At 42.1% G+C, this 25428-nt stretch overlaps 1 protein-coding gene across 1 annotated transcript; it reads left to right on the top strand.

The window, feature by feature from the left end:
* Nucleotides 1-277: 277 nt before the first annotated feature.
* On the top strand, nt 278-25428 carry foxo1a (forkhead box O1 a). Its single transcript, XM_059331580.1, has 3 exons — nt 278-1237; nt 20430-20621; nt 21238-25428. Exons 1-3 carry the CDS (start codon nt 593-595, stop codon nt 22420-22422), a joined length of 2022 nt encoding a protein of 673 aa, XP_059187563.1. The 5' UTR covers nt 278-592; the 3' UTR covers nt 22423-25428.

Consider the following 25428-nt stretch of genomic DNA (forward strand, 5'->3'; position numbering starts at 1 on the left):
AATAGGCTATCTTTAATTTTGTAATCAAATACCGATGGATTGTTTTCAGAGAGAGAAACACATTTGAGAGAGAAAAGTTCATATTTTGGTCCTTAGATTAGATGTTTACTAGGCGAAAGAATGAAAACAAGGACCATTTTTTTCATCCAACTCTTTCGATGCCGTTCATTGGCGCTCTTCTGTTGTCAATCACATGTGGGCGGTGTCAGCTGACAAACGATACTTCCAGTAAATCCTCACATGCTGTACAACTGAGAGAGTCAACAGGCTGTAGGGGCGCAGACGGAACATCACTACGACTGGATAACAAAAACAAAGCAGCGGGTCAACACATTGTGGACGCTCACACCACCTTTTTTCACAGGAAACCACTTTTTTATCAACATACTTTTTATTATTGTTAACACATATTGTAACCGGCTTGGGATGTGACTTTCAGAGTAGACTTTGCGCCTAGGCGGAGCACCGTTTTCCCGGACAAATTTATCTTGTATCCACTCACATTTCAAAGGCGAAGTAGTGACTTTTGAGGGGCGACAGGTTCGTCACATTTACATGACAGTATAACACTTGGCTCCGTCACCTCTCGACCATGGCGGAAGCGGCCCAGCAGCAACACCTGGTGGAAATCGACCCGGATTTTGAGCCCCTGTCGCGGCCCCGGTCGTGCACTTGGCCTTTGCCCCGGCCGGAGTTCATCAACCCGGGCGACTCCAACACTTCCTCACCGGTGCCGTCTGTGAAGCAGGAGCCCACCGGCAATGAGTTCATCAACAACCTGAGCCTGCTGGAGGAGACCGAGGACTTCACGGAGCAGAAGCCTGTCATCCTGTGCACTGATTTCCAGTGTCAGGAGAACTGTGTCCACCAGCAACCTCCACAGCAGCAACATCAGCAACATCAGCAGCATCAGCAGCAACAACAGCACCAGAACCCGCAACTCCCGCATCAACAGCAGCAGCAGCAGCAGCAGCAGCAGCAGGTGCCTCTGCTCTCCTCACCGGTCGGCTCGTCGTCCTCGGCGGCCGCGGCCGCAGCAGCCGCCGCTGCCCAGAGGAAGAGCAGCTCCTCCCGGCGAAACGCATGGGGGAATATGTCTTATGCAGACCTCATAACCAAAGCTATCGAAAGTTCTCCTGAGAACCGACTAACTCTATCTCAGATTTACGACTGGATGGTGAAGAGTGTGCCTTATTTCAAGGACAAAGGAGACAGCAACAGCTCTGCAGGCTGGAAGGTATGTTTGTTTGTTTGTTTGTTGTTTTCTTTTGTTATACTTTTATCTAGGAAATACAGTGTGCGTAAGTGTGTGAGTGTGTGTGGTGGGAGTTTACAGCATGAATGGCTTAAGGCTGCTGCTGCCTGTGCCAGTTCTCAATTTTCCAGTTGATGTGTCTGTGGTCCTTACCAGCGGGTTCACAGGGACCTAATTGTGCTTTATTCTATGTTTTTATCTCCTGTGGTATCACTGTAATATCCCTCCAGAGATTTCTGGCTTTTTCTATAGTGGGTTTGTTGTGACTAAATAATGCTTTTTCACCAGAGTTGTTTACTGTTTATCCCCACCATCTATGGTTGTCACTTTTAAATCTTCTGCAAGGATTTCTGCCAATATTTGCATAGAATCTTTGCTTTTTCCAATAAATAGTTCAACTTTGACTGAAAAAAAGCATTCATGAAGTTACCAAACAGTAAAGTTGTTCATCATTAGCTCCCATTCATGGTCTTGTGAAACCATGATCCCCTTCATTGTCATCCACCCAGTTCATGGCAATTTAGTAAACTGGCCAAGACAGTCATCTGACTTCTCCCTGCAGTATGTCATTTATATGAGTCTGCTGACTCAACAGGGCTTTTTTTTCTCATTTTCTTATTGCTTCCCTCAATGTGCTTTTCAAAAATGCTGTGAGTTCTGGTTTGGCATGTTTGACACAGCTCTCTGCTGTTACTTAAACATTTATGACAGATTTTAAGGCTAAAATTGTAATTTTCCATATCAGAGAGTGCGCCTTGAATGAAGCTGTGTTTGGACGTCAATGTCGTAAGGAGATACCAGAAGCATTCATGTGCCCTGGAAACTGTCCAAAACATTACACAAGAGGGGACTTAAAATTTCTGATGTGGTGTGGCAGGCCCTCCCACTGAACACTATTGAAGGGCGTAAACCTCCCTTTGGAGACACATAGTTTCAGTGGTGTCTGACAATAAATTAATGACAGTCTACTCTCCCAGCGGGAAATCATATTGAGCCTGTAGTCACACATTGAGAGATTTATTACAGCTTCCCTCTGTTATAGGCTGTCTGGTCTGCCAGTGAAATTTAAAGCAGTTGTGGAGAGGTTTTTGTCTTCCCCTGTCAGAGCAGGCTCCCATGCTTGAGTCATATGCTGAGAGATGACACATGCATGTCAGGCACAAATGCCAGCAAGAAGTTTTACTAAATCACATAGACAGATAAAAAAAAACAACTTTAATAATTCAGTCACAATTTCTTACTTTGCCGTACACTTTTTTGGTCTTTTAACCTTTTTTTTAAAAAAGTTGACTGAGCACAAATCCAGTTTTCAGGAACGCCCTGCTCCATATTCATCTATTTGACCACAGTGTTTACAAAAAGCATAAAACTCATGTTGAGCTGTCAGACGTAGTCCTGTCAGTCAGATTATATGAGAGTGGAAAAACCCCTTCAGTGTGGCATACACATAGTAAACAAAGCAGGAACTGGGCAGACATATTGCTATAAGGGCTGTGAGGTTTGGTCCTTTTAAGCATCCATCCTACTCTATAGATTTGTTATGATTTGTAGGTATGGCTCTTTTAACTTAAAGTGGCCTTTTCTAATCACTCCATTATCTATAGGAGTCTAACTTTGAGTTTACAGTTTGCATTGAACAATGATAATCCTAAATATTTATTGTTAATTAATGAAATACAGCTAAGAGGGATGCATTAATGTAGAAAGTCTGAATCAAGAATCAGAGAAAAAATCCGGACTGGTGTTGAGTTTATGACAGGAACATATTTACCTTGATTATTTTGTACTAGGATGTATATCTTGTCACTTGGCCACACTGTCAGCAGTAGTACCAGCACCTCAATGACCGTGAAACACTGCTGTGGTCACATTTTCAGTGATACTGGTTCCAGCGTAATTAGGACATTTTAATGCAGCAGAGTTTAGTCAAGAGCCAAGACACATGACTGTGAATCCAGCATCATTGCGTACAACAGTAGATTTACATTTTCAAAGCATGCAACAGAGTCACAGTGACAAAGACTGTGAACATGTTTTTGTGTCTTCAATAATGTATTTAAATAAACGGTGTAATTTCCCAGCGTTGTTCCGTCGATTTAACAGTTATTGTGTGATTGGCGGCTTGGAGAGAGGCGCTCAGCCACCGCCTGGGCTTGCTGCTTATCCTGCCATGTTGGGGGTGTAGACTGACTAATACTGTGGGAAAGCAAAGTGCCATTCACTGCTGCGAGGGGAGTTATTCATAGAGCTCCCCTCGGTTCCACACAGGGGGGCTATCACACATTGTCTCTTCAGAGCGAGCTTACTTATGAGCCCGGGCCAGGGAGAAGCTGAGGAAAGATGACAATGTTAAATGGTAATGTCTGTTGCCAGCCATGTGTTTTTTGTTGTTGTTTCTTCCCTAGTGGCCTTTTGATGTAAATAGTAATTTTCCAGGCAGGTTAAGTATTTAAAACCTTAATTGTCTCTTTTTAAAATTTGCCAAACTATATATAGTCTTTGCTGTAAATGTAGCAAAGGGCCCACTAAGGCTCAGTCCTTACTGCAGCGGCCAGATTTGAGTATGGATCACGAACAGACTTGGGATATTCTGTCTCATCTGAGGTGACATGACTGATTGGAAACAGGGAAATATGTAAATTGTATGGCAGAACTCATTACAACAGACACCACATTTGCAAAAAGGACTTGACATATTCAAACCATAGCATTAAAAAAAATGAACGGTTGATTTAAACTCTGTGAACCTTCAGCGGAGAATAAAACAACCAGAATGAGAACTAAGCATGTTCTGTGGTTTGTGGAACTGTTGGGCAGATTATTTTGCGTTCAATCTTAAGTAACAAGTGAATTTTGTGGTAGCTTCCTTAATCTGTTTTATAAGACACTGATCACGATGACAAAAGTCACACGGCAAATGCTCTGTTTCAAGGCACCAAATGACTGTTTAACACCTTCAAACACTGATTGTAATTCACTTTAGGTTGAATCTTTTTGAAGTGAACCAGGGATCATTTTTCCATGTGACTGATCTTTCTGAACAGATGGGGCTCTCCTGAAGGGAACAGGCTGGAGCACATGAAGTTTTCATTAATCTATGATTAAGGCTGTCTGCTCTGTAATTGTTTGAGTCCTGAGCTTGTTTCTCAGAGCTGCTGATCCCCCACAGTCAGTCGTGTCTGAACTGAGTCATGACAGCCTCCACACTTCTCAGGCCGTCTGCGACAGTGTGAATTTTGAGGACAGTTGTGCCAGGTGGGACCAGCTTGGAGAAGCTCTCCGAGTGGACTGGACACTGGCCCTGGCACAGGACGCCATCCAACAGGAAGAAGAACAGATGGCACAAATGATGTATTACCAAACCTCTCTGCAGAGCTTATTTATTTTTAATACATCCCAATAAAATGTCATTAATGCATGTAGTTCAAGTTTTACAATCAAGCGTTTCAAATGGCAGCACAGACACAATGCATCAATCCAGTACAATATATACAGTACACACACATCCTCGTATAGCTGCCAAAAATCTGTCCTTTTTGTATTTCTCTACTATATACGTCACCACAGGATAAATATTTGGTTTCAGCCAGTGGAGCTGGATGGCTGAGGTGCTCTTTGATGTCAGTATCAGGATCAATTCGGTTGTAGGTTTTCTCTGTACACGGCGCTCTCTTGACCTGAAATTCCTCAACCTACGCTGGTAAACACTCCCACGGATGTCAAAACAAACTGTGCCGGAGCGGACAAACACGCAGGTCCGAGCAGCCTGTACAGCAAGTGACACAAGGGTCATTACCATGTAAATGCACCCATTGACTTCAATCCCTCTTAATCTTACAGTAAACACTGTAGGTATCAGCGAGAGGGGAGGCTCAGACAGATTGTGTAGCAGGAATATGTGGAATACAGGACAGGCATCTCTAAATATGATTTTATAAGTGATGGATCCAGGAGACCTGTCTGATGATTGATATTCAGAAAGTTGTGTTGTCTTTATGTATTTACTTTTACATTAACAGTTTAATTTACATTTACAATACTAGAACAACAGTCAGAGGCATTTTTAGGAGGGCATTTATGAATTATTCCCAGTCGGGAACTAATTTTTCCAATTATTCCAACGCCACATGAATGCAGCACAAAAGCCTTTGATCATATTGGTAAAAAAAAAGTCCATCCGCCCCTTGTTTCAGATTTACTCCAAAGTTTTATGGGTTCTTCCTTGACCAATGCTACACCCTTTGTCCAAGTTTCATGACAAACCACCTTGCAATTTGGCCGAAACACACTCCAATAATAAAAAAAATATCTGCAATAAACTCAGATCGGCCTAGTGTTTAACCCGACTGTGTCATTGCATTGAGTTGAGCTGCTTATTATATGAGACAAGTTTTCAGAGCCTGCATTTTAATCTTGTCATTGACAAATCATCACTGGGGGCACAATTTCTCAAAATTTCTGTTATGTTATTACATTCAAGGTCATTCTAACAGTTTTAAGTTTAATTTATTGACAGTTATGCCTCAGTAATTAAGTCTTATTCTCCATAAATGCGGAGGAGTACATGGAATCGCTGTGTGTTATTTAAAATGTTTTTCCCATGGACCCTAGGAATACGGCTTAAAGAAATACAGAAGCTAAGTATTCAGACGCTCTAATCCTGAGTGAGCGCAAAGCTGGCTGTACTTTATCACAAATCACAAACTGCATGTTTCTCCGGCTGTGAATGTGTATTAGTAGGACAGGGAGCTGCTGGATAGAACAGCAGTCCTCCTGTTTCTACTGGTTCAGCTCACACACACACACACACACACACGCACACACACACACACACACACACACACACACACACACACACACACACACACACACAGACATCCACCTCACCCCCCTGAGGCAGTCGAGGACTCCAACCTTGGCATTGCCCCAAGACATGAGGGGCAGCTGTGTTTCTCAGGCAAGGAGCTGGAGGAGCTCTCCTCACCCTCCTCCCCATTTCCTGCCTGTGCTGCCTGCCTCTCCATTCCTGGTTTTCTGCCTGCGCACAAAGCAGGGCACACTTAGTGTTGTGAAGGGTTACGCCCCCCCTCTCCACCCCCAACTAACCGCTCACTGTCTTCAGCGAAAAAGTGAAGAGATAAAGAGAAAGAGAGAGAGGGAGAGAGAGCAGCAGAGACCCAGAATGCTCTTAAGTTCAGACTGGGTGACACTTGTTAAGAGTTGCATAACAAGACATTTACTGGAATCAGGGAGCCGCAGGCCAAAGTCTGGTGCCACTGGTTAGTCAGCGGAACTGTGAGGCACTGTGTTAGAGATATGTGGGACTTGTGTGTGTTTGTGTGTGTGCACATAACCTGGGCCTCATAATTAAAGCTCTGCTGCTGGCGGATGCACAGACACGATGGCAGACAGACAGGTCGACACAGGGAACATTTCTGCACAGGCCTTTATATCTTTTTTTTCACTTTTCATACCACTTAGTGCTTTGATGTGCCAAATCACCATAGCTGGCACACCACGGGTGTTAAAAAGCAGCTGTGACTACTGACGAGCACTACCTGTCAGTCTTTGATCTGCTCTGTGTAAGATGTCCTGGCAGATACGAGGACTGCAACAAAGATTTTTTTTCATCATCAGTTAACATATTGATTTTTTGTTCTTACTTACTTTACTGTTTAATTGTTGATTCAATAGTATGTCAAAAAAGATTGGAAATGCCAATCAAAAGTTTGAAAAACCGAAGGTGACATCTTAAATCATCAAACATTTTTGCTGGTGATGTAACGGTTTAACTGTTTCAGCACAAGTGGTTCCACTTGCGTACGTGTTTTTTTGGCTCGGCGTGGTATACATCTGTGATGCAGATAAGTGAAAAACACTGTCTGTCATGTTCAAAGTGTGCTCATTCATGCTGATTGGATTGGGCAACAGTGTCGAGTAAACCCACAGATCATTTCACAACCTCGTGTTGTCCTTCTGTCCTGCTCCACATGTGTTTACCTCTGAGTCCCGCTGTTACTCTCTGTTGTTGTCTGCCTCACATTCCATCTGCAAAAAAACATTTTAGGATATTCATGATTCAAACTTCAACAGACAGAAACAAGAAAAGAAAGCAGGGATATCAAATGGTGTTTATGTCTGCATGTCGTACACGTGTGTTTATTTGTGGATCTGGCCGTTCTGTAGCTATGAAGTCACATCAGTTCAACCTCAATTGATTCCATGTGCTGGTGCTGTCTGGGTCATTGTTTCACAGTAAACCTTTAACAGCGTGGCCCAGAATGCCATGGGAGGAAGCCATCGGGCAACGACAGAAGCTGTGAGACACATACCACACACAGGGGATCCTGTCTGTCTGTCTGTCTGTCTGTCTGTCTGTCTGTCTTAGTTGAAGAGGCTTTATAAGTTCGGATAGGTTGTTTCTCTGCTTGCCATTCTTCACTCAGATGTCCCCAAAACATGCAGAAAATATGTAACATGCAAGTTGGTTTCACAGTGACAATTATTGAGATTTCTGTTGTTCGATAGAACAAAACAACCACGTCTGCAGGGGGTTGATACGCTTTTTACAGACAAACAAAACTCTCTCAAGGTTTTTTGTGCATCAAGAACTTTTTGGGCTGGATGCACCAATCTATTTCATAGAATAACATTTTTTTAATTCACTTTAGGATTCTTAGAAATGTTGTGTAATGGGTAAGAGTGCTTGTCATCGGAAAACATTTGTTTACAGCTGTTGAATTGAAGTACTTTTCAGATTGCATTTTTAAAATAATTAAGATTAAATAAATATTTTACTGAAACAAGTTCTCCACTAGAGCTTGAACGCAGTGAGTTTACTGAGCTGGGTAGTAATAGCTAACTATATTATAAAATCTATTTTAACCTCAGTTAGGGACACAGCTGGTGCTACAGCTGGAAACTTCAGACTTATGGAGCCTTTATCTCGCTGGAAAGGACCCAGGAAAATCCCTGTAAAGTGCCCCTTTCATTTAGTGAATTCAAACAAATCATGTCAAATGTGTACACGGGTGTTTCCACCCACCTCAGACACTGGCATCACACAACTGCGCAGCACTCCTGCCAGAGTTTTGTTTTGTTAGTTCTTTTTCTGGCTGTGGATCAGAGGACAGATCATTCAGTGAGTGTAGAGTCCGGTAACAGCACAGAGTGTAAGTGATATACAAAAAGATACGAGCAGAGAGTAGCGCCTCATTCAACAGCACAGAGGAAAGGTGCCCACGCAGGCTGCTTTACTGCAGACTAAAAAGAAACAGAGTTGACATCCAGCGGCGTGGTCAGGTAAACAGTCATTTAGGATGAGTCAGATTGTTTTGTTTTTCCCAGTGTGGGTTTGGTAGTAGCAGGCCAAGTGCACGTGATCGTCTGTTTTGGCAGAGGGTTTGCCCCAGCATGGCAGTTTGTTACACAGAATATGCTGCGTGTTCTGCCTGCCACCGCAACTTCTCATCAGTCTGTAAATTTGGAAAAATCTTCTGTGGGGTTAACAGGAAGACCTCCGCATTGTTTTACAGTGTGAGAAGAGGAACTGCTGTGTGGATTTTAAACAATTTCAGCATTCGAATGAGAAGTGAAACCCTCAACACTAATTTACATATGAAAAATGCGGTGTCCTGTCAATTCCTCACAACTGAAGCATGTATGTGAACTGGCCGCACACACACAGGGAATAAGGAGAGCAACACTTTTACGGGACCGCTCACTGCTGAGGGCCCCAAACCACAGGCATTACCCCGGCCCACATTGTTGTGCAATTCCCGCCCTAAAGCGATTATGCACGGTGCCTGTCAGACTGGCCGGGCATTATCACACAATCACACATGCATTCAGGCATGTGTGATTGTGTTTACATACATGAACGCTCACAGGAGCTCTTTAGCTGACTGGCATGGGTGGAAATTTAAATGTGCACTGTGCGTCAGACAGCAGGTTCCCTTCTTCTGTTGTCACAGGAACTAATAGTTTGATTCGAGGTCAAAGTGCGTAACATTGTAACCGAACAGCCCTCAGGAGTGTTCACGTTCGGTTTGCATTAGTGTTGCAACATTGCTCCCCTATTGTCTGTGTTGTATAGCAAGGCTCTTGGCTGACGTAGTGTTTATAAAAGAAACACCTCTCGGCGGGAGGAGAGGTTACCAGAAGTTAGGTTTCACTTGACATTGGCTTCTACTAGCACATACCGCATAGACTCAAACCAAAATCACAACCAAAGTAGATTCCTGTTCCCAGTTTACAAAGGAAGTGTTTGTATTTTATCACTATGACTGATAGCTGAGACAGGGATCAAAAAGCTAGTTTTACTGAGAGTATTTGTTTATGTATGAGGCACTGCTAGATATAAAATGTATTGTATGGTTTGAGTGTGGCATCCTCAGTTCCCGCTCAGAGTTCCTGTGTTGGATTTCTAGGAAATGCAGCAGCGCCAGTCAGGCAGATAAGACATGTAACCACATGTGAACTCAATTTTCTCTCAATGAATCATTCATGTTCTTGCTGAAGTTATTGACAGGGAGGGAGATGGCAAAGAAAATAGAAATCTTGACTTGTTGACACCACTTGCCTTTGTCTTGTCATGTTAAGAATCCAGAATTATGATTCTCATTTTATAAATACCTGTCATTTTGGAATTTTATTCAAATCATACTTGACATTTAGTAATTATTTCACCAAGAAACAGAGAAATAAGAGAAAAAACAAATGATTTTGTTCATAGTTATTTGCTTTCTTCTACTATTCAGCATTTAAATTAGAGTTTACATACTGTTGTTTAGCTTATATCATCAATCGTATGATTTAATGTTGCACATGTCCTTGCATGCCCATTATTACGGTTATCTGTCTAGTATATTAGTTATGATAGTTCCTATGCCAGTACATGTAGTTGTCTGCAGTGACTGCATGAATTATCTTTATTACTTCTCTTCTCTCCCTTTTAAGAGGTGGAAATATCAGCCCGTGACTGACAGGAAGTGGGTGCTTTAAAGGCAGCACAAGGTATGCAGTACCAGGGTAGTGATGTCACGAGTAGAGGAAGCAACACTGAGCGTGACACCAGATTCTGTGGCTTCTTCTGCTTCCAGTGTTTCCTTAATTTTTTTTCCTTCTCCGGCTCAGCTTCACTCAGAGCTGCATGGGAAATAAAACAAGTCAGTGTTATTGTTTCTCTTTTACAAAAAAATTCTCACGTTGAGAAATGATGGTTCACGCTTGACATAAGCGGCTAAATAATACTGTGTGGATGTCATTTAAATAGAGCCAAAGTAAAGTTTGCCATACTTTAGTTTGTATGGCTCCTGTCCTGACCTGTACTGGTGCCAGCTTGATAATGGCCTCTCTGACTGGGATGCCAAGTCCAGGTCTCAGTGCCCTGGTTTAATGTCACACTTGCTATCTGCTGTCCCTTACAATAATGTTAGCCCTTATCATGACCAGTAAGCTCCTCATAGGAGTAGATGTTGAATTTTGGCCAGCATCTACTTCTCTTTCAAATAAAAAAACACCAACAGCAACATTTCCCCAATTTATTTTATTTCCCTAAAGTTCTTTACACCAGCAAAATGAGCACATAGCAGCACAATACAGCTGTTCTTATGCAACTTTTATTTAGCATTGGAGCACACTTATATTTTAAAGTGTATTATCTAATGACACTGGTGTAATAGCAACAATGCCAATAGCAAGGACGCTGGAGATAACAGAACTATATGTCATGTTAAACAAACATTGTTTTACATGTCACACATGATGTCTTTTTAAGATAAAATGGAGCCAAGTCACAATCTAATCGTCCGTTTCTTTCTGTTAAAACACTTCATTTAAATAAAGTCCAACATCATTCCTTCTTTGAGCCCTTTCTCTCTCTCACGCACCACAGGTTTCAAGTTTTTTTTTATTACATTTTTTGTGGTAGAGCATGAGTCAGAGCTAGTTTTAGAACTGAGAAACAGGTAAGTGCATCACAGTCCAACATACAGACGTGCAGACTGCAGAGGACAGTTAAAAGGAAAGGAAAGACAAGTAAAAGAAATTGCAACAACAACATCAGTCTTATGTGTGGCTTCAGATTGAGACCATAATATAGAGTATATGTTAATATTAGTATCCAAGTTGCATACACTTGCATCTAGCAAGTGATGTCCTTGTTTTATTTTGGTGCCTTTTCGGGGAATCATTAGAGTTCTTCTATTTAAACAATGTGGGTGGTCGTTTTTCTTCTTTTAGACTATTTTTACTCATTACAAACATTGTTGACATGCAGAATTTTTTTCATGAAGACTGTTAAGAGGGCACTTATTCATTCCAGTGCTTTACAGTGTAATAAAACAACTCCGTAAAGACGTGTACCAGCAAGAAATCCTCTCAACTCTCTTATCTGAATGGAGATTTGTTGTTGGAATCAACATCCAGCCATAAAAACAGCTCGGGGATATCCCCGTGTTTGCCAGGTTGAACTGGGGTAACAGGCATATAAATATAACCCCCCAAACACTCCCTCCACCTTTCCTCCCTCCCTCCAGTGGTGGGTCAGGCCTATGGGTGCAGGCCACCACACAGGCACCCAGCAGTGGTCCACACACTGCATCTTTATCCAGGCAGAGCAGGCAGCAGCCCAGCCCAGCCGCTCTGCTGATCAGAGGCGAAAAATACCCCTGCTCCACAGACACAGCTCTGTGCATTTACAGACTCACATTGTGTTGCACATAGCAACACATGCACATATTTCAGCATGGTAAGCTTAGCCAGCACAACCCGGTCCCTGTCTGTACACATGAGCTGTGTGCTGCTTACTTCTGAATCAGGAAATCAGCAAGAGAGAGCTCAGCATGTGAACACCGATTGCTGTTAACGCACTGCCGGGACATTATTATATAGGTGTGTGTAGCAATTATCATAAACAACACATAAATAGTGCGAATAAGTACAAAAGGACATTTGAATCATTTAGTTAGTCACTCTCTCACAATGCACACATTAATGTCCCTTGTAGGTGACATAAGGGCAGTGTGAATAAATCTATATAACACTTTTGCATACAATTTTTTTTTACATACAACTAAAGTTTACATTTCCTATTTGTTGAACAGCTCTGCCTTAGAGCAGTTAAATGGAGATTTAAATTGACAACTCAGTGGTTGCTGTGAAGTAAAAAAATACTTTTGATATTTTTAGGTGAAGGTGAAACTCTTCAGCCGCTTGAGAAGAGAAGCAATGAGAAAACAGGAATTAGGTATTCATTTTTATAAATTAATGGAGCCTCTCATTCTTTTCTAACCAACCTGATAAAAGGAGCAAAAACCAGATTGGGTCCAACGCTAAAGTCTTGGTTTCCCAATCAGCAACCTCTTTGACTGTTTGACTTGTTTAGCTTGTGTAGTTTAAAGTAAAAATGTACAGAGGTCACTTACTTGCTTAGTGAGCCAAGTTTTCTTTGGGAAAAATGTGTCCAAATGTCAGACCTTGGCCGAACCAGAGGAGAGGGGGATAATTTATCATTCTCTCACAGAGTCATGTTTGTTTTGATCCATAATGAGGGCAAATCGTAAGAGGGGAAATGTTTCTAAGATGTACAGTAAGAGGTTTATCCGCCATTGTATTCCTGCTAGAAAGGCCTACCTGGACAAGGGCCCCCTCTTTCCTTTTTCCTTTTGTTTTGCGCAGTCAGAGTACAGAGTTTTGATTAGGAAGTAGTGGCTCTTGAACCCACTGTTTGCTTCAGCTGGTCCCTTGCATTGCACCTACCAGGGCCTCATTCTGCAGTGTTTTGCATAGAAACCAGAGGCATCAGTGGGATCAGTATCAGGACTGGCCAGCTCTTCCTGTGCGGATACAATGCAGCAGGAAGTTCGCTAATAGCCCCTCCACTCCGCCACTCGTCTCACACTATCATACGGCGATGAAAGATCCTGGAGTGTCAGTGGCTATGCTTCTCCTCACCGTATGCACAGAACCATTCACAGACTATTTATCATTTGTCTGCAGTGTCTGTGAGTCCGATCAATCTCAAGCTTAACCAGTCATCATCCGCTCGGGCTTCCAAGTTCAGCTCTATGTGTATGCGTTTGGGGGAGGGCGGTTGGTTGCACTCAGATTCCTTGCAGAGGATTGTGAAAAGGAGATCCTGCCAAGAAGCCGTCAGTAAATACATTTGCAGACAGATTTGCTTCTGCATGACTTGCGTTTTCTGCCTTTCCATCTGCGCTTTATGATGGTCATATAACTCAGCATCTCACAATGACTATTTTGAAGAGTTACTTTCCTGGAAGTCATAGACTGCTAGTTGGGCTTATTGAACTCTAATGTGCATTTAAGGAGCTCCACACTGAGTGCTCTGTGTCCGGGCCTCCTCTCGCCAAATTGAATAATTGGAAGTTGACGTCAGTGGGCGAGAAAAGGACCCTTTTTGCTGCAACATGAGTGTGAGATCAGCTGTGGCCAGTAGTGCACATGCATGATGTCCCAGAAAAGCACGTGAAAAGGACAAGGGGGGAATAGAAGGCTAGGAAAGGGGCGGGATGGAGGGCGAGTGCAGAGATGATCTATTTCTGGTTCAAATCATGTCCTAGGGTCAGTTTCCATTTTTAATCTTGGGACTCTTTTTAAAAACAGAAATTGTGGCAAAACAGACTTATTTTTATATCACTGCTAACAGTGAAACATTTATACTATCCCAACCAGTCAAACCTGAGGCGCTGTGCTGTGTTGCTCGCTGCTACGCAACATTAATGGCAACAATCATTTCCTTTTCTCCGGACTCTTTTAATGAATCCAAGGATATAAATAATAAAAAAGGCTAGAGGCTTTACATTTCCTGTGCTCTGCTTTTTTTATTTCCACTGCCTTTTATGATCATTGCTGTATTGACTTTAGTAAATAGGTCAGTGATTATCACTGCTCAGTTCAATATTGGTGCTGATGATAACTTATCAAACTACAAACACATGAAGTCATCGCGGTCTATTCAGATTGCTTTGTGAATGTGGTAATGTGAAGATGTATTGCTTTATTTTCTGTGTGTGTGTGTGTGTGTGTGTGTGTGAGAAAGAGAGGGCCAGATTCCTTGTGCGTAGCTAAGCATGTGTAAAGATCAGTGCCCCCAGACTGCAAAAGTCTCCTTTCATTTTCAAAATGAACCATACCACACCAAAATAAGCCTATAGTTAAATACTGTAAAGGTACCAGCTTAAACTATAACAGCAATTAAAACTTATCACATGGCTCAGCAAATAAAGGCAAAATCTAGTTGCAGATACTTGCAATTCAAGTCATTTGACCTTGTCTTTATTGACCATGTCCAATAAATCTGAAAAATCCCCCCGATTAAACAACCAGACAGAAGAGCCCAAAAAATAAAGCAAAAATTCCCCCAAAAACAAATTTGATTTGATTTATGTCTATTTGGTGTGATTCGTTTTGGAGAGATTTAAAACTTGTAAAAAAGCTTTCCAAAAAATGATTTTAACTGGGTCAAAACACCAAGAAGAACTGCCTCTATAAAAATAACTATTACCTCTTCCCTCTTGCTCATGTATGCATTTCTCTTTCCCACCCCAACTGATTTCATAATCTAGTTGTAATCGGCCACTGCACCACAGAGCACTAAGTGACATGAAGGGGAAAAACCTGCCATGCATGTATCGTTTGATCACTTTGTGATGCCATTGATTGCTAGTTCCCCATCACCCCTCCATCTCACCTGGAGCTGCACACTCAGTCCCATGCTGTTGTTAAGCAGGCAGACCTGCTGAGCTGGTGTTAGGCTACTGTAATAACAGGCTACACATTTTCTCTTAACCACAATGCTCTAACTCAGCCAGACTCAGCACAAAGCTCCAGACATGACCAAGCTACAGCTTTAGGGATACTTACTTTGGTGGTTGGAAATGGTGCGCTCCATACTCTATAGGTTGTCTTCTTCAGGGCCGCAGACATTACACAGAAAATAGCTAGTTACAGTGAATGAACACACCTCCTGTTAAGCCTGAAACATGATAACAAAAGGTGAAAAAGTCTGTTCAGGACAGCACCGTTTTTCAAATGAGTTCAGTGGAAATAGTGCATGGAAACCACATTTTTTCTCCATATCTCTAGTGCATGTGTGTGAAACTTCTCAGAGAACTGCTGGCGTGTGAGTTTGTACGTGATGCATGCTTTCAGTCAGTGACGAGGGAGCATTTCTGCAGATGCTTCATACCTGTAGCTGTATAGGCTTTGCATCTGAGGTTTCACTTGTGGCTTCTCTTGATTCAAAGCAGCCCTGCAAGTAGGTGGTATTGCGCTCTTCTGGGGATTTTTTCATTAGACGAATTGACATTTGAGCAGCTCTGTGAGCGTCAGCACCTCAGTCAGTGTGCCAGCATCTGTCTGGCACACTGTCTCTCAATTTTCTGCAGGTACTTTGCTACTGTCTGCAGGATAAAGTAGGGCAGGAGAGGAGAGAAGAGGAGAGGAGAAGGAAACGATGAGAGGAGAAGGACACAAGATGAGGAGAAGACAAGGAAAAAAGGAGAGGAGGGAAGAAAGGAGACAAATTTATGGAAGGACAAAGACGAAGAAGGAGACTAGAAAAAGATGGAATAGAAAGGAAGAGATGAAAGAAGTAGTAATGAGGCAAGAAAAGCCAAGGGCGAGAAGGAGAGATGAAAAGAGGTGAAAGGAGACAAGAAATAAAGAGGAGAGATGGAAGGCGAGGAGGAGAGGGTGATGTACCGAACACTGTGGCCTTTCAGTAGTGCTGCCAGTGAGGGAGTTTAAACCAGCACAGTGTGTTCTTTACTGATCCATGCCCACTCTGTCACACACAACCCCTCTTTCTCTATTTCTTAAATAGCCTACACTCAAAACACATTCTCCTGCTCCCTCACACACACACTCACACCAGCGAGCCATCCATACTGCAGCCACTTGTTGAGTCATGACGTATCCAGTCATGCAACTCAGTTTCAGCAGTCACACGTCAAAGTGAGCATTACCTCCATTTAATAAATACAGTGTGACATCAGGGATCAGTGCTTGTTGCTAAACATAAACTCTCTGGCAGTAAGAGGGGGGTTGGAGGAGGGGGCAAAAGCTAAATTTGCGGTGTCCACTTGGCTCACGGCGCTGCGGCTTCACATTCCATGCCTTTTTCTCTGCCTCACGACCGCCGTGTTTCCTGTGAGGCAGGAAGTCAGCTCTGTTTCCTGTCACAGTCCTCTTTCATGTGGTCACTTCCTCGTGTTTTGCCAGGGCTGCTCTGTTCTGTTGACTCAGAAAACGGAGGTGGTGCTCCTCGCGGCGGTCTCAGGCAGAACAGAAAAGTAGTTCTATTATCTCTGGCTACATGAATTAGCCCTCAGAGATACAGTAATGTCAGGCAACTGCCTGTTTTCACAACATTTATTATCATTACATCCCTTCAGTGCAACCCAAACGTTTTTATGCACATTAATGGTTATAAGCAACGCTGGATGTGTTGGTTTTATTTGCCAGCCTACTATGTCTTTACAAAATCGTTTGTTTCTTTTTTAAAACTGTGTCCGTCAATTTGTTGCATTTTTTGTGGGAATAAACAAAAAAGATTTACTTTTGAGATGGGACAGTGTTATTGTCATATTTTAAGCAACATAAGATAGGACCGTCCTCCAGCGACTGTAATCAGAGTTAAATTCTGTGAAATCGCGGGTTTTGTAACCTTGCTGAGGAATGTTGATTGTGATGGCTGGGAATCCTGCCTTTACTGTTTCCTAAGAGATACTAACAAGTTGGCTCTGATTACGATTGAACTTTGCACACAGTGATTAGCTGGAATGTTAAGATTGCTGTGTACTGTGGCCAAAGATAAATCAGTGTCACATACAGCCACTGGATCCAAAGTTAAGTTGTAAAGTAATAATAATGATAATGATATTAAAAGTACAATAACAAATCCAGCAAGCAATGTGTCATAACTTCATTCATCTATGCATGTCCCTGTGTGTGTTTATGTCACAAAGTGTATGGACTGTGTGTTCATGTGCGTGTGTTTGTCCCAACTCGCGTGTGTTTTCAAACCACGATATCACTGGCTGCAGTGAAGAGAGCAACAAAATCAAAACCATACTGCGCTGCTGTTTGTCATACTGCCATCGTACTAAAAACATGAGCTGGCTCTCTTTCTCTCTCTCTCTCTCTCTCTCTCTCTCTCACTCACACACACACACACACACACACACACACACATACATAGTCGGAGACGAGGCTTTTCCATTGGCCTGACCAGACACCCTCAGCCACACTCCCCACACGGCACTTCGAGTTCTGCCGAGTTTTGGTATTTCCAATCAGAGCATTTTTTATGACCCTTCACTTGTATTCCCTCTCTTGCATCAACACTTTTAAACTGGTTTTAAAATTTTCTCCATCATCACAACACCCCGCGTACTGACTATGAAATGAGCCAAAATAGAAAGCAGAGCCTCTGAAGTGCAGACTTAAGCTGTGAGTTTCTTCTTCCTGTCATCAGGAAGATATAGGGCTGTAACAGGACATCCCGGCGTCTGCACTCACATTGCAGTCATTCCTTGTTGCTGCACAGCTGAAATTACCAGCACTCTTAGCGGTCATGGGAAAGAGAGGCTCATGACCAGACTTTACTCTGTGCATTTTGTCATAGCTACCGATGTGCACGAGGAGGAGGGGGAGAAAAGCATTCGCTAGGCTAATCAGTGAAGGGCTGTCACGTCTCTCAGATCATGCAAACAAGCCTGAGACTATTGGCTGAGGCAGTCAGGTCATTTGATTCGGAATTTCATTCATTTGTGAAGGGCCAGTGTTCAGGCAGACCCCCATGTGGCCCTCCAGTCAGGAGAGGAAAGAGGTGGAGAGAAGGAAAAGTAGATAAAGAGATGTTTAAGAAAAATGAGAGACAGGAAATGAAAGAGCTTGTTGTGGCTGGAAACCAAGGTATCAGTGTCTGATTAGATTAGTAATTAACTGATTAGTTGATTGTCTGGAAAAATAGTCAACAATTCTTATTGATTAAAGGGGAACTCCACCAATATGTAGTAATTCCAATTGCGGTTGCAAGGCGTGCTGCTCAACCTGTCCAAACAGTTGTATACTGTCTTTTGTGGCTTTCCAAAGTTGGAGAAAATAACCCTGATAATGTCAATGTAACGTCATCAGGGTTATCTCAGCTTGGACTTGAAACATCCATGTATTTACTGAAAGCCTTTGCTACAAAAATAGACTGTTCAAAATGATTGGATGGAGACACCATGACATCACCCATTGGTTTGTGGACTGGTTTTGGAGCCGTGAGATTGTCTCCTTTTTGGTTAATTGCTAGCACCACCGCTAATCAGCTAGGTTGCTCAGCAAGTTCATCTGCTATTCAGAATTCACAGCAGACTATTTAGAGTATCTTTTGATCCAACTGAACATTGAACAAGACATAATTAAATAACCACAATGTTAAAGCTAGCTTTGATGCGCTGTAAACACGCTGTGTGCCGTGGGAGCGACCTGTCAGTCACAAGGTAGCCCTGCCATAAAGTATACCATCTATTTTACTCTAAAGGGGTTCATAATATCCAAAATGAACATTATGTGGTATTAAGGACTTGAAATTAGTGATTGAGGGCATAAGCTCATTAGGAAAATGTTTACTAAGATAATAAATTAAGTGAGAAATAAAGTAATTTTCTCATACACTTCTATACAATCTGCCTTCTTTTTGCCACCAGTGGAGTCTCCCCCTGCTGACCACTACAAAGAATATAGATTTAAGCAGTTGACCACTTTTCAGGCCCAGAGGTTGCTGCTTGGTTACAAACTGCGGCTGTGGTGTTTCAAAGATGTTGGTATTTAACAGTCAGGGAGGGTCAGGGAAGTACCCTTTAACCAGATATCTTCTGTTTCAAGCTTTTCAATTCAACAATTTGCTCATTTTCTGTTTTATATCGTTGTAAAAATGAATAGCTTTGGGTTTTGGACAAAACAAGCAATTTTAAGACATCATTTGGGATGTGGAAAACTGTGACGAGCATTTTTCATGGTTTTCTGGTTTTATAGACTGAATAAATCATTGATTATATAGTTGGGCAATTAATAAACAAAGAAAATTATTGTGAAGTAGGTTACAATGTCTGAGTCAAAAATAAGAAGAGATGGTAGAGATGAGGAGAAGAAGAAGTGAAGGCAGAGCAGAGGGCAGACTGTGAACCAGATGTGAAGCAGTGACTCACAGCTGGAACAGGCTTGATGACGTTAGCCACTATGCATGCTAAGCTCTGCATGTGTGTGTGTGTGTGCGCCGGGAGTTCCAGCCTTTCTTCCAAAACAACAAGCTTCATGCATGCACAGTAATGTCTGGCCAAGGCTCATTACTGGCCCGGACTCTAAAGGATACAGAGCCAGAGCGTAAATTATTCTCTGAGGGTAAATGGTCACTTCTTTAACAGTTTGGGCTGATTTGGAGTTTAAATATCATAACAGGCTAAAAAAAAACAAATAAAGAGTGGTTCCAGTAGAGTAGGACAGAAATGGAGTCTCACTTTCTGGGGTTTGCTTAGCAGTCATTTGCCCAATATTCCTGCTCTTGTTTGCCATGTTTTAATCATGCTTCACTAGCTTCCTGCACAAAAATTAGTTTTTCCACTGGGGGTGTCACTAAGCAACGTTAGAGCGCTTTATTAATGTGTCTGTAAGGAGGAAAGATTAGTCGGTTTCCTCCCTTTGATTCTGTGCTGGTTCAGACAAGACACGTAGTAAGGTGGAATGTGAGTGTTGGTATAATGGTGTTTTACAATGGGCCTCTCTGTTTTTGTGAAGCAAATAAAGGCCCACATGTACAGTATGTTTGGAGATAAGAGTCTCTGCAGCTTCTGTTCAGGATGTATTGCTCATGGAGTAAACTTATTGACATCTATTGTGTGCGTGTGTTTGTGCACATGCATTTCTTTGAATTGCACATGGGATTAGATTGTTGAGTGACCTTAAAATCTCTCCTTTCTCCTCTGTATGTCAGCTGTCAAGCCAGATGTGTTTTTAAAAGAGAACCACCTGTATGCATGGATTTGCACTTGTATGCCAAAGCAGATCTGTGGTGTTTTGAGAAAAGGGCAAACACAAATCTCTCTGTTTTTTTCTGCTAGTCACCAGCTTCTCCCTTTCTCCCTTTCTCCCTGTCCTCCAGAACTCCATCAGACACAACCTGTCGCTGCACAGCCGCTTTATTCGTGTCCAGAATGAGGGGACGGGGAAGAGCTCGTGGTGGATGCTAAACCCGGAGGGCGGGAAGAGCGGCAAGTCCCCGCGACGCAGGGCAGTGTCTATGGACAACAACAGCAAGTTCACCAAGAGCAGAGGAAGAGCAGCTAAGAAAAAGGTAAAATAATAAATCCAGCTAATGCTTTTGCCCTCTGACATCACTGATATTTTTAACCATGCTAACATCTTCATTTGTCTGAGCTGTCTATCGTTTAAATAATAATTCACAATGGGTGGCCTAGTATTTATTTAATTTAATTCTTAATAGTATTAAGTGTAGAGCTGGTTGATTTGTAAACATAATGTTTCATGATAAACACCAGACATCACATGGGAATATTGTAATATTTTACCTTTAAGCCTAAATGTGTCTTTTCTTGGTCTTAATGGCTACATACAGTTAACACTTATCTGGACTTATTAGCCTAGTAGAAGTGAAAGAAATGAACTGAGAATTATTCTATGTGCGTAGTAGTCATATCTATATTTGTTACTGGTTTTCTTAATGTTTCCTAAAGTAAACATGTCTGTAAATATCCTTGAATATCAATTCTTAAGATATTATCACATAATTTATTGTGTTTAGCAAGAATACTTTTGTTTATTTATATTTTTAGTAACATCCAACTCTGTGTTTTATTGTAAATGGTTTCTGCCCAAAATATATGTTACACTGACTGTCTTTGGCACAGTATGTCTATTGGTACACTGAGAGACTCTTTGTCTCCCCACAGCTGTCCCTGCAGGGCGGCCCTGACGGAGGCGCAGACAGCCCAGGCTCCTACTCCAAGTGGCCTGGCAGCCCAAACTCCCACAGCAACGACGACTTTGATGCCTGGAACAGCTTCAGGCCTCGAACCAGCTCCAATGCCAGCACTCTGAGCGGCCGCCTCTCACCCTTCATGCCCGAGGACGATCTCGGGGAGGCAGACGTGCACATGGGTTACCCAGGAGCCTCTGGGACCAAGATGACAGCCACGCTGCCCAGCCTCACAGAGATGACGGGATCTCTGGGACACAGTTCTGAGAATGTCATGGAGAACCTTCTGGACAACCTGAACTTACTGTCTCCAAATAACTCTCAGGTTGGAGGCGGGGCGACGACCCCTGGCTCCTCCCAGTCCTCACCCTCTCCCATGATGCAGCCGAGCCCTGGGTACCCCGCTTACAGCTCCCCCAGCATGGCCTCGCAGCCTCAGCAGGAGTACCGCAAGTGTGTGTATGGCCAAGCAGGAATGAACACCCTTTCGTCCATGCCGCTGCAGACGCTGCCAGAGAGTAAGCCCAGCTTCGGGCCCAGTATGGGCCAGTACAGCTGCCCTGCTGGACTTCTGAAGGAGCTGCTGACGTCAGACACAGACCAGCATGGAGAGCTCATGCCGTCAGTGGACACTGTGGTGTCTCAGTCCAGCGGAGGCTGCATGCTGCCGCCATACAGCAGCAGCCAGCACGCAGCCAAACTCATGGGAGGAGGGAATGGTCATCCGCATGGTCTCTCTCACACTCACCCCCACAATGTGCACAGCCAAGCACCGACAACGTCACCAGCTATGAATGGCCGCTTGCTCATGTCCCTGAGCCACAGCGGGGGCACCACGCGTTTGCCTACAGCCAAAGGCCCTATGCAGATGCCTTATGGCATCTCCAGCCACCTCAGTGTGGGAGGCATGCCTGGTGGCTTCTGCCCTCTCAACACCAACGGGTACGGCCGGCCAGGCCTGCAACAGCCCCTCCACCCAGAAAAGCTGCCCAGCGACCTGGACGACATGTCCATCGAGAAGTTTGAGTTTGACATGGAGACGGTCCTCAATGAAACTCTGATGGACGGGGACTCCCTGGACTTCAACTTTGAGCCAATGGTGACCCAACAAGGTTTCCCTTGTGTGAAGACCACCACACACAGCTGGGTGTCAGGGTAGAGAGCTGTGTGTTGTTTGGTAAAAGGCACAATCAGAACTGAGACAAAAAAAGTGTATCTTAGGATGTTTAATCCTCAACCCAACTTCACCTGCATTTTCTGGACCATCAACCATCAACAACATTTCTGTTTCAAAAATACTTTTTGGATCACTTCAGTAGACTGAGACTGGTGATCAGCCGAGGAAGCAACTCCATTAGAGCCCCTGAACTGGTGAAGATGAAAGCTGAGTTATTTTTGAAATATCAAATAATTTGTACAAACTAAGTGCCAAACATTTTGCCTTAACATAAGAGCCAAACTGAAACACACCTCTCTGGTTTACTCAACAAGGTTACAGAAACTATACAGTGGTTCTGTCTGCAATTTTTGCAAGTGACACTACCAATGACATCTCATCAGCAGCAGCACAATCTGTAAAAGTGCACAAACTCATACCATGATGTTTACCGTGTTTCCACAATCACACTTTTTGTATGTACAGTGTAGTGATAATTGATTACCACTACGGAAGATTTATGAAGGTTATCTGGCTCATGGGTTTGTGGACTGACATGTTGTAAAGTGAAAGACTTCTCAAGGGATCCTTGGATGTTGTTACATAATAACTCACTTTGTCATTGCCTGAATGTACATAATGTCATCATACAGTTTGTAAAATCAGGCCTCTTAGTGTATTTTCTAAGATTGTAAATAGTGTTTACAGAGCAGAAGCAAAAGTTAAGGCAGCAGAAATGAGCTCACGTTGAAAACTGGATCAGATTCTTTAAACAGTGGACAGATCGATGCTTGAGAAGTCTTCTCAATCAGGCTGTAAAATGGTAACACACTTTCTGATTTCTTGTACATACATTAAGAATGTATATTAAAATGATGTAGTAGATGTTTACTGGATTTAGTATATATTTGAGACCTAAATTATTTGTGGTTAATATAAATTTATGCTGGTGCATAACCTGCACTCAGACATCAGAATTGTTCTGAGTCATTTGTCACTCTGAACCTTAATACCACAGGGGCCTATTTATTGTGCCTAACAGAGTAGATATCATCTGCAGGCTTGAAGGGTTTTATATTGTAAATGTCTATGGCCCAGAAGATACTCAAATCCAGCAGTCTTGAAGAAAAGTACAGCAAATTCTTTATTTTTAGTTCCGTGCTTTCACTTTTTTTAGAATTCAAGAAGAAACGAGTGACTGTACATTCTTATTTTTAGGGTTTCCTAAACGCTTTGCAGCTCTGTGAAAGGTCAGACATGGCTGAGTCCAATATCTGCCAGAGATTGTCATTAAAGACACTGTGAGTAACCAGCCTGTCCCCTGTTCAGTTTCAGAACTTTTTGAAATTTTCGTCTTTGTCTCTTAAAGTTAGTGTGACTCATTAAATTAGTACAGTATGATTCCTTTTTGTTCAAAAGAGCCGTGTGATGCTGTCAGTAGGGTCAGCTTTACTGCTTTTAATGAGTCTCCACTTTCACTCTGCCCCTCCTACCTCTAGCCATCTCTATGTCTTTTTAAACATTTGATAACTTGCTTTTATAGCTCCTATCCTGTTCTTAATAACAAGTCTATTTTAATTATTTTTGCCCTTGTAAAGCGCCACTAAATGTTAAATATTTTATCTAGCATGTATATTTGCATTTTCTGACTTGCTTTTCCCACTTATTGCTGTACTAACAATGAGCTTGTCAGCCTGTCAGTGACTTATTATGCAGAGTCACAATTAGTGTACAAGATTGTGGCTACCTTTGTGAAGATGGTGCCTGTAAACATGGCTGCTTCTAATGAAGTTGACTGGTTCGATGGCTGAAAGACCAGGTGGTTTAAAGATAACAGACTAAAACTGCCTATTCTACATTAATGTTTATTGCATGATTTATCCAGAAACCACATATGTCTGATCATGTGTTGTCAAGGGCTCGGAGTATGCAGGTTTTTATTTGAGTCTAATGACTTCACCCCCACCCAGGGAGGAAAGCTCTGTAATTAGTTTGAAAGGAAAAACTTGCATACTCCAGAGCAGTAATGGCAAATGATCTGACACTGCTGACAGATTTTTATGAAAGCCAGGGAGCGGGGCAGGTTTAATAAGAGTAAAATGAAATTATTAACATTTCAATAGGCCGTTAAAGACGCTGCTGTTTGGCTTTGGTGCCAGGTGTTGCCTTTTCTTACCCAAACATGCCATAGTGTACTACAGCCAAATTTGCCTTTGAAGTCAAAGTGATATATTTAGCATTTTTATCATGTGATATGTTTAGAATTATATATATTTGTGCCGGTCACTCAAGTCAGGATAAACTGTAATGAATCCATGTAGTCAGTGTCACAGGATTCACTCTAAAAGTGAAAGAGCTGTACTAAGTAAATTATATCTCTACATTTTTAAATGATTGAATCTATGCATTGTATTCCTTAATTTTAAGTTGCTATTGTTATATTTTCCTTTTCTTTGAACTGATGACAGAGATATTTTATTGTAACATAGCGCTGTGAGATATTATGGTGTTGTTGTTGTCAAAACTCTATGTTCCAAATAGTTATATGGAAAAAAATGAAGTTTATTTAGAAAATAGATGATGCAGTGATTAATATGCTAAGCTTTTGTAAACTGACAATGTTGTATTTCTTGTATTTAGCTACAGTTTTTAGAAAATAACATCAAAAAGCAAATTACTGAAAAAAAAGTAAAGATTTATTGCATTTTTAAAATTGAAAACACAATATTTAGTCTGTCAGAGAAGTCCTGCTCCGAAAGCAGATTCTGGACCAATTTTGTAATTTTATGAGTAGAAAGATATTGCACTTTTACTTACATTTTTTAACAAAGTGCTCCTCTTGACAAGAGGAAGCGTTCCCATTACATATTTTAAAATAAAAATCTGTTACATTGAACTTATATACAGGAAAAAATTGGAACTGTGCTGTGTGATTTGCAATCAATACAAATATGTAACTTGTTCAATATTAATGTATTAAGATCTGAATAAATGTACTTCTGTGTTAAA

The sequence above is a fragment of the Centropristis striata genome, chromosome 4, assembly GCF_030273125.1.
Source record: "Centropristis striata isolate RG_2023a ecotype Rhode Island chromosome 4, C.striata_1.0, whole genome shotgun sequence".
Classification (NCBI taxonomy): domain Eukaryota; kingdom Metazoa; phylum Chordata; class Actinopteri; order Perciformes; family Serranidae; genus Centropristis; species Centropristis striata.